This window comes from Aulonocara sp. 'chitande type north' Nkhata Bay, linkage group LG4 (genome assembly GCF_057382095.1).
Source record: "Aulonocara sp. 'chitande type north' Nkhata Bay isolate Kocher_YH1m ecotype deep benthic linkage group LG4, A_spYH_male_GT1.1, whole genome shotgun sequence".
Taxonomy (NCBI): domain Eukaryota; kingdom Metazoa; phylum Chordata; class Actinopteri; order Cichliformes; family Cichlidae; genus Aulonocara; species Aulonocara sp. 'chitande type north' Nkhata Bay.
In genome coordinates, this window is record NC_141347.1 from 25971919 (window position 1) to 25982142 (window position 10224).

Here is a 10224-nt window from a genome sequence, read left to right on the forward strand (position 1 = left end):
CTTACTCTTTGTATCCAACTTCTGGTTAGGTAGCTTTCTGACTTACTTGATAACAAACTAGATAGCCGTCTTAAGCCCTCTTTCATCTCAAGAACATACGTGTAGTACGAGACTATTTCGACAGAAAACTTGAAAGGTTTCCAGTGGCATCAATTCAAACTGTGACAACCAGTTTAAACTATAAATAGGCCTATTATAAATAAATGAAGCTGTGGTTTTAGCACATTTATAGCAGATTTGTGTGAACACTTTATATTTTATTCAACCTCCACCTCTTCCTGGTGCCTTGCTGTGGATTAGTTGAAGTGCAACTCAAATAACATGTAGGGCGGAGTCTTAGCTGAACACGCCATTGTCTAAAGCGCTGCCACTTTCCTAGACAATCCACATACCTCAGTACACCTGTTCAGTGTGAACCAGTGAAGTTTCTGTGTATGATTAACTAAATTAACAAGTACAAGCCATACAGACACCGCTCCTACCCAGAAAAGATCGACTAAGTAAAGGTAAGATCACATTTCCTTTAATACTTTTTAACAAACGTGTCTGTTTTCACAAAGTTACCTGTGTGCTGATTTCATGTTAGTCCTCTCAATCTTTTATGGCCATGTTGCATAATCGTAAACTGTTTCCTATGTTACAAGGGAGTACAAGGGAGTCTGAACTGAGGATTGCACATTACATTAAAACGATCTTGAGAATTTAGTGAGTTCATTTTTGTTTTGAGTAGTAGCTTCCTCATGACACAAGAAAACTATTTGGCAAATACCAGTTTGACTGCATATTTTGCTGCCTCTGTTTGTTATCTATCTGCTGGTGCTCACACTGGCTGTGACAGTGGCAATCAAAACACGCAGAGATAGAAAGAGATAACGGGGTAAAGTTCAACAGCAGGGCATTAAAGTATAATCATGTCCAGTTGTTTCTGCCTCTTTAGTCTGTGTAGAATGAGAGTAATCCATTCTGTATGAGAACACAATGTTAAAACATGACGCCCTGAATTCCAGTGAAAATATTTCTGCCATGAGTAAATCCGCCTTCTCTCACGCGAAATGTGAGCTGAATCCTGAATTTTTACTGTTGTTTAATAAGCATGGATTTTAAAGTCAAACCTTAAGTATCTGTGTCTAAAATCTTGGGTTGTGGTGGTACTAAGGTGTCTGAAGTGTGATTAGAAAATATCCCACAGGTCATTGCACCAACACCACCAACCTGAACTGTTGATGCAAGGGAGTGCGGATCCATGCTTTTGTTTACTCCAAATTCTGATTCTAACATCTGAACATGGCAGCAAAGTGAAACTGAGAGTCATTTGTCCAGTCTTTTATTGTCTAATGTTGGTGATCCTGTGCAAACTGTAGCCTCCGTTTCCTGTTCATGGTTTACAGAAGTGGCACCTGGTGTGGTCTTCTGCTACTGAAGCCCATCTGCTTCAAGGAGATGCTCTTTTGCATACTTTGGCTGTAAAAAGTAGTTATTTGAGTTATTGTTGCCTTCCTTGAAGCAGTCTGGTCATTCTCCTCTGACCTCTCACTGGATACAATCTCTTTTTCAGACCATTCTCTGTAAAGCCTAGAGATGGTTGTGCAGGAAAACCCCAGTAGCCCAGGGTGATTCTCTGCCAAGTACTATGCTACATCGAATGTCATTTAAATTACGTTCTTCCCCATTCTTATGCTCAGTTTCAACTTCACATCATTCTGACTATTTCTACATGCCTAAATGTATGAGTTGCTGCTATGTGATTGGCAGATTAGATATTTATGTTAACGAGCAATTAAACGGACTCACCTAACAAAGTGGCCAATCAATGTATGACTAATACACTTGAAAATTCATAAAACATACGATAAGCATCTTGTAATATGAGTAACAGTGACTAGTACTTTTGATACTTGTGTACCGTCATAGTGCGCAAGTAAAATCCTGGATGCAGGATTGAGCATTTACACAATTATGTGTTAAAAACACAAATCTACTTTATAGTACTTTATAGTACTTTTAAGTTTGGACTGTTAACAAGATGGTTTCATTGCATTTGTTTATCAAACGACTTCTGTTGGCACTTCTCACTTACTCTTAGGTATCACTTTTGGTTTAGTCTTTGCTTTACTATTCAAACACAACACTCCCTTAAAAGACTTCGATATGCACAGCAGGAAAAAGCTCTGTTTCTTACTTTTTCTGACATAATTTCTTTTTCAGATCATGGCCTCTACCATCTGCTTGCTCCCTGAAAAGCACTTCTTGTGCTTTCTGTGTAGGGACATCTTCACCAGCCCCGTAACCATACCATGTGGACACAGCTTTTGCTTGTCCTGCCTGTCCAAATACTGGACACGACATCAGTTGAAATACTGCCCTCACTGCAGGAGACTGTTCACAGACAAGCCTGATCTCAGTGTCAACCACATACTGGCAGACATATCTGAAAACTACAGGAAGTCTCGACCACAGAAACCACCAGATGAGGAAACGGTACTCTTTTGTCTGTTATCTAATAACAGGTAATCTAATCTAATAAATCTAGTGTATTTTTGTGTGCTGATGCAAATCGTTTGCACATTCACAGGTTATAGATGTTAACCAAATGATTCAGGAAAGGGTGCAGAAGATAGAAAGACTGAAATACTCTCTCGGGCTACAAAAGGTGAGTGGAAATATCTATAAAATTTAAACATGTATAACATAATTTATATTTTTTCTTTATTTTCCTTTGATCTGTACATCATTAAATGATGTTGCTGTCCAATCAGAACTCTTACCTCAGAGAGGTGCGAGAGAGTCAGAAGATCTTCTCTGCACTTGTAAATGCTATGGAGAAGAGCCATAAAGCTGTTGTTGCTGCAATTGAGGAGAGGCAGAGAGAAGAGGAGAGCAAGGTAGAAACACTGGTCAAAGAGATCGAACAGGAGATTGAGGAGCTGAGGAAGGAGACCAAAGAACCGGACCCTCAGATCTCTGGTGATCAGAGTGATGACTTGAAGCGACCTGCCAAGGTAAGTTATCTCCATCTACTGCCAAATGCATGATGATGATGATGTGATTTGAAGCATAATTGTAAAATCTTTCCAACACTGCGAATGCTATTTAGCCCTGTGAGATGAAGGACTGGTCCAAGGTTACCATAGAAACTGATCCTTGTATTGGAGTCACCAGAAGAGCACTGTCAGACGTGTTGGAACAAATAAAGTTAGAAGTCAACAGACTCTCCAAAGCTGGTGGGTGGTGCTGTTTTAATCTTGCGTGCATCATATCAATCTTAAAAGATAAATTCATTGACATTCTTTTTTTTCCCCTGTTGTTCATTTTTAGAACTTAAGAGAATCGAGAAATACTCAGGTAAGGTTCTCGCTGTGCAGAAATACATTTTATCAACTTTACAAAAATGATTAGGGATTGAAGATTATTTTTGTGGATAATATCAAAAATATAACCATAATTCAGCTTCATTTTGAGTTCAAAATTTAACTGCATGAATTTTCAGCTGTTGTGAATAGCTGAAAATGAACGAGCACTGTTTGACTAATTCTTGACTTTTTGCTCTTTTTCTCCTTTCTTTGCTCTTTTTTCTTTTTAGTGGATGTTAACCTAAGTGCTAAAACAGCAAACCCTTTCCTTTGGGTCTCAGATGACAGAAAGCAGGTGAGGCACACGGATAAGCTTCAGGAAGTACCGGAGAACCCCAAGAGGTTTGACAGAGTGGGAAATGTTCTGGCCAAAGAAAGCTTCGCTGGCGGGAGGTGCTACTGGGAAGTGGAGGTTGGGGAGAAGATAGAATGGACCCTAGGTGTTGCCAGACAGTCCGTAAACAGGAAAGGCAAGTTCACAGTGTGCCCTGCAAATGGTTTCTGGACCTTAAGCCTGAAAGCTGGAGGCCAGTACATTGCAAACACCTCTCCTGTCACCCAGTTGGCTCTAGACCAACGACCCAAGAAGTTTGGAGTGTTTCTGGATTACAACGAAGGTCGTGTGTCCTTCTACTGCGCAGACTCTGGAGTCCACATTCAGACCTTCACGGATAAGTTCACAGATCGGCTCCATCCATTCTTCAGTCCTGGTCGCATGCATGGAGGCAGAAATGCAGCTCCTCTAGTCATCTGCTCAAGTTTTTGCAACATCTAAACCTCATTCCAGTTTAAAAAGAGTTACTTGTTGGTTCTTGTTATCTCCTTAATATTTATCTAGCGTGATTAATGTGTTTATTTATTTACAAAGCTATTGAACAATGAGCCACATTTTCCCTGTCAGAGCAGGCTACTGAACAAGATGGTGCAAAAGGACTACGTCAGTACACTTGAAAACTTCAATGAAACGCATAAACAGACTGAAAAAAGAAAAAAGTGTGGCAGTAAATAATAGATGGCTGTCATAAATGAACAAGTGAGTGAAAGTAGAAAAAAGAGGATTGCTGAGTTGGATGGATGCGCGGGGCTGCAGGGTTGGGACAGAGGTTGACGAGAAGCAGGGAAAGCGGGGGGGAGGGCACAGTAAAACAGCAGGGCATTGTGCCCGTACACCAGGCACTGGGAGACACACTCAAACACATTCACGCATTCACACACCGACACAGTCGTGCACAGAAGTGCGTGCTTCAGCCCACCGCCACACAGACACACTGGCATCTCGCAGGGCAGCCCCATCTCCAGTCCTGTCCTGGGTGTTGGAGCTGAGAGACAGAGAGCCTCCCCTGCTCTCTGGCCTTCCTGTTGACTGAACTGAATTCTCAGGGCTGTCATTCACAACTTCAGGCATTCACAGCTCAACTACAAAACCTACGGAGCTTCAGGCAAACCGTAAACTGTGAATCATCTCCGGGAGGAGCAGTGAAAGTTCAGCGACCTCTATTTCAGGTAAATATTCCTCATAATAACCATTTCATTAATATTGTTTGGACATTTCCAAATGTCAGAAATGTCTTCACTATGGCTTAAGAGCAAATTAATGCTATGTGCTTTGTTAGTTTGTTAGTTTCCAACACATGTATGCACTGGAAGTGGCTTTTCTTCCATTGTGTTATCTGCAAAACTTCCTAGGAATGAAATGGACATTTTAGTAATGAGATCTGGGAATATTCCAGGGCCCTCTGTTATTTTAATATGGTTTATCCACTGTCATCTGCACCAAACATCACAATAATCTTTCAGAATTAGTTTTACTGGAGTCAAAACTCAAACTAAATAACTGAACTAAATAGTAAAATGCATCCCAATGGTCCTCAATGTCCTGCTGCATATGTATTGATCTTGTTATGAATGGATCGTATAAACAGTATTAGTAAAATTGTAGCTGTAACAAACAGAAGACACAGGTTCTCCTGGCCCACTCTACAGGCTTTCATGAAAGCTGCTTGTGTTCCGAGTCTCCTCATGTTTTTCTGAGATAATCCACCACCCGGCAAGGCGTAGCTCAACACCCACAGTCATGTCAAAGAAAGCTATTCTCTGCAGTTCTTACTGGAATCCAACAGGCCTCCCAGCCTGATTCCAAATATTTATGATAACTATATGCTCCAATAGTCTTTTCATACTTTACTAATGTTATGCTAGTGGTTGTTGTGGTAAATAACAACAGCATGTGATGTAATATCCAGTGTGTCTCTGAGCGTTTTCTTGCACTGCTTGTTTGATTACTAAGAGAATAACCCGGCTGGTGCGACTATTTTATGTTTTGTTAATTTTAGGATATCAATCCACATCAAACTGACCTCATCGACGCCATCATCCACAGACGGCGGAGTGGACCACGGCATTTCGAGCAATATAGACTGTCACATTTCTTTGTGGGACTATAAGTTTGGCCTGTGCAGAGACTAATATATCAGAGACAAGTCCATCTGTCTTTCGCCATGGCTACCACGGGCATGCAGTTGCTGGGTCTGATCCTTTCCATCGTGGGCTGGGTGGGTGGGTTAATAGTTTGTGCCATCCCCCTGTGGCGGGTCACCGCCTTCATCGGTAACAACATAGTGACAGCTCAGATCATTTGGGAAGGCCTTTGGATGAATTGCATAGTGCAGAGCACAGGTGAGATCCAGTGTAAGGTGTACGATAGCTTGCTGGCTCTGCCCAGCGACATGCAGGCCGCCCGCGGCCTCACTGTGTTGTCCATCCTGCTCTGTGGCCTGGCTCTGGCTCTGGGGGTCCTAGGAGTCAAGTGCACTAAATGCATCGGCGTAAACAGCCTTAAAGCCCGCATTGCTCGCATTTCTGGCTCCCTTTTTGCCATCGCGGGGTTTCTTTACCTTGTGCCCGTCTGCTGGACTGCCCACTCCATCATCAGGGATTTCTATGATCCACATGTGGCAGCTCCACACAAGCGTGAGCTCGGCCCTGCCCTTTACATCGGCTGGGGGGCATCAGCCTTGCTTCTAATTGGGGGGTCACTGCTCTATGCGGGGTCAAGTCCTCCCGGAATCCCAGGCTCTCCCACTTTCAGCAGTGGAGAGAGCAGTCCACGCAGGGCACCTGCCACACAAGTCAAAGGTTATGTCTAAAATGTCTGAAGGCCTTCCACAAATCCACCCCGAATGATGTCAAACCTGTCTTTTCTCCTCTTGACATTGATTCATGTAATTATTTTTTATTAAGTGTCACTTTTCTTTTGTTGTCTTGAGAAACGTCACAGGAGGCTGAAAACTGAACTTGTTTTATTATGTCATACCTGATACCCTTCAATAACACTCTTTCTCTGTCTGCCAGTTAAATACAATAAACGTTGTATGGTCTGTGGAGGAAAAATGGTGTGTGTTTACATTTGTACCATTACATATATTAAAGCTCCTCAAAATACTTGTTTTACAAGGAAAAACCTTTGAGTCATTTATGTAAACACTACGAGGGGTTCTGCTGAATGAAGAAGAACAATAGAACAATGGAGATGTGTGTGCATTAGCATGTGGTGCCATATTTTTCAGTGTGTGTGTGTGTGTTGTCCTGTCTTCCATCTCATTTTCCTTATCTGAGTTACTCTATACGGCGGGAACAAAGAAAAATACATGATCCTTTTTTCACTTCATAAAGATCCTGCTATTTCTTCTAATAAAATCACACATTGCTCCAGCAGATAACTGTATGATAACAAGCAAAAACCAGATTGAGCCTGAATCACTATCTGTCTTTGCATGTGTTCATGTAGTACAATTCCAAGCACCATCTTTATTCATGAGATATTATCCTTGTTCTTAAACCTGATTGATTGCACTGTAGGTGACTGTAAATATAATCGTAGTTGTGCGGGCATGCATTAATCTATCAGTTCCTTTGCTTTCTGTCTGTGACAGCAGAAGACAGAGCAACACAATGCCACTCTATAGAGCATTACAGCACCACAATAACAATAGCCACTAGTGTTCCAAGTGCCAGGTAGTGACTCACACATGACCTAAGTAGGCCTTTACCAGTGCTGGTAGAGTAATGATGTGAATACTGTAAGTCTGTGGCATTTTACTGTATGCTTACAAAGAAGACAACAGAGGGAGACGAGTGCACTAGTTACATTGTAAATAATGAATGGAGTGCTTCAAAGTGGCTTCGAGGTATGGTGTCAATGCAGTTCTTAACAATGACAGTAACAAAGAGTTAACACAGAAGTTGATTACATGAAAGTGAATTAATGAGTGTATCATTTACAAGGAGGCGATAACTGCACACGTCACTGATGCATTTGAGACTTTGGGCAACACTGATGTGTGTCCAGTTCATCTCAGATCTGCTTTCTAGAGCTCTAGAGTTCCCTGAGTAAATACAAACACTGATAATTGTCTGTGAAGTCTTTTGGTGTGAGTGCTGTAGTATGTGTGAAGTGGGGTATAGTTCTTTTCTCTTTCCTTAGGCTGTAAAAATCAAGGGTACATGTGCAGAAAATGTGAAATAAAGACAAACAAACAAAAATGATATTGGGATTTGGTTGTTTCCAAAGTCAACATAACCTTAAAATAAATGTAGCCTAATGAATTGAAGAAAAAAGAAACGTTTTTCCTAAAGATATTTTCATAATCGCATATGTATGTTCAAGTTTTAACATAATTTAAAACCACTTTCTTAAAGTCAGATTCTATTCATCGTTCCTCCATTTATTCGATTCAAGTTCTGGCTGGCTGGAGCCCATCTGTCTTAGGTGCACTCTGGACAGGTCACCAGTTCCACATAGGAAGGCCCCAGTTGGCCTGTGGATTTGAACCCAAGATGTTGCTGCTGTGATCATCACATCATCATCATCACCCTGCTGCCAAAGTCAGATTCCTACATGCAAACTCTTACTCAGATAGAAGGTATCAAGAAATAACTCACTGTTTGTCTGTGTTAGACCGTTACATAAAACTGGAGGATTTTGATCATGCTTTTAAGTGATTTACTGCATGTCAAAATGTCCTGGAGTGCAGAAAGATGATCATGAAAATCAAAACTGCCATGGGTGTTTAATTACATTTTTGGATGTTATTGTGCCTTGAGCACCAACTAATACACATCACTTTACACTTATGAAAGTTCAATTTGCTTTATCAAAGAGCATAATTAGTGTGAATGCTTGAAAAGCATTCACAGTATTGTTCTTCTAATCTTTAAACTATTTTATTATCTATTCCGTACGTTTTTTGTACTCTATCTCCTTCAAAACCGTTCAACTTAGAAAAACCATTCAAACACCGTTAGATTCCTCTTCTTTTGGACATGACTGCTTCTATTTTTCTCATTTTTAACATTTATATTTTTAAAATTATTCAACTTTTTTCAACAAAAATTTCCCATGTATTTCAATGGAGAGACGCTTCAAATTCTCATTCAACTTACTCTTCTTTAAACTGTATCTACTTCCACATACATTGACATAGAGCCACCATTCAAACTTTAAAACGAAGACAAGACGTTCAACTATCCAACTTGTATTTATCTTTTCAATATCTATTATACTTTTTCTTCAGTTCCAGTTTAAGTTTCATGATGTCTTTTCACCCGTTTCAGAGTTTATAATGGGTGTGTATGGGACGGAATGTTGGGGCTAGAGTGAGACAGCTCAACTGCTAGAGTGAGAGGAGCAAAAAAATTAATCTTAAAATCTTTTTTAAAACTGCTGCTGTGTCCACAGCGTTTACTGTACAGGTATGATTTTACCCTCAAAACGTAGCCATCGCTGTCCTCTTTCATCCAATGTGTTTACTATTGTACTAGGTGTTATGGTTCTTTCATAAATGTCACCAATGCACAGCCTCCTCCCTCCAACTCTTCCATAGACTCTAATGTTAAAATGGCTCAGAAGGTTCGTTTGAAAATCAGAAGTACAGGGTGTCTTTACACTGTCACCACGTCCATATAATATACTCCACAGGCATGAAAACTGAGAATTCAGTAGACTAGACATTGCTGTCGCTCACGGTGAAAGAATTTCGTCAATACGACTTGTACTTTTCATTTGGGAGCGATTTGTTTGGGGCTGACTTTTCTGTTCATTTTAAGCAGCAAAAGTGAGGTGCATGTCTGTGTCCGTGTATGGAGCCATTGGGTGCAGTCACTATAGCAACCAGGCTCACACCTGCCTGCTTAACGAGCTCTCTCTCACTCTGCCAAGATTCATCTTAAGCACTTCTCTTTCAACTGCTGCTGTGTCCACAGTGTTTGCTCTACAGCCATCATTTTACCCTCAAAACGTATCCATCGTTCTTCTCTTTCCAACACCGTGTCTTTCAAAAGCTCAGAGATGTAAACCTTTAAAACTGTGTGGATCCAAGTGGAGGGATCACATTTTAGTCATTCAGTGATTCAAAGAATATGAACTTTTAATATTCATTCAGGTGTTTTCTGACTCTAAAGTTTCTTTTCTCATTTCTTAGATTTTTCTAATTTACAATTAAAACATTTTCAGCTTTTTTCCAACTTCTTCTTCTGTGTAACCTTCAGCTTTTAGCAGTTCAGCACTTTTGTTTTCACGTTAAATTCGGGTTTTTTTTTTTTATCATTCAACATTTTTAACTCAAAATTCAGCAATTAATTCATTTCAGTGCATACATTCAGATTCAAGCATTCACACTGCAGTTTCTTCAGAAAATGCACTTTCTAGTTCTTCTTGTTCTTTTGGCTGCTTTCTTTAGCGAAGAATCTTCTCTTTTCCCTCTGCCTAGCATCTCCATATTCAGTATCCTTTGTCTTATATAGCCACTATCGGTCCTCTGCACGTGTCTAAATCATGTCAGCCTTGTCTATAAACTGCTCAACATGACCTGCCCTG

The 10224-nt window shown here is 40.5% G+C and overlaps 2 protein-coding genes across 3 annotated transcripts; both read left to right on the forward strand.

The window, feature by feature from the left end:
* Window positions 1-370: 370 nt before the first annotated feature.
* On the forward strand, window positions 371-4128 carry btr02 (bloodthirsty-related gene family, member 2). Of its 2 annotated transcripts, XM_086289424.1 has the most exons (7): window positions 371-506; window positions 2206-2478; window positions 2573-2650; window positions 2757-2999; window positions 3095-3221; window positions 3316-3342; window positions 3581-4128. In XM_086289424.1, exons 2-7 carry the CDS (start codon window positions 2209-2211, stop codon window positions 4123-4125), a joined length of 1290 nt encoding a protein of 429 aa, XP_086145550.1. In that variant the 5' UTR covers window positions 371-506; window positions 2206-2208; the 3' UTR covers window positions 4126-4128. The 2 variants fall into 2 exon arrangements, with proteins under 2 accessions (XP_086145550.1, XP_086145549.1); XM_086289423.1 differs by lacking the exon at window positions 371-506 and having other exon boundaries at window positions 2197-2478.
* A 1714-nt stretch (window positions 4129-5842) lies between these two features.
* Window positions 5843-6946, forward strand: cldnk (claudin k). The gene has a single exon (XM_086289428.1). It carries the CDS (start codon window positions 5849-5851, stop codon window positions 6494-6496), a length of 648 nt encoding a protein of 215 aa, XP_086145554.1. The 5' UTR covers window positions 5843-5848; the 3' UTR covers window positions 6497-6946.
* The last annotated feature ends 3278 nt before the right edge of the window (window positions 6947-10224 follow it).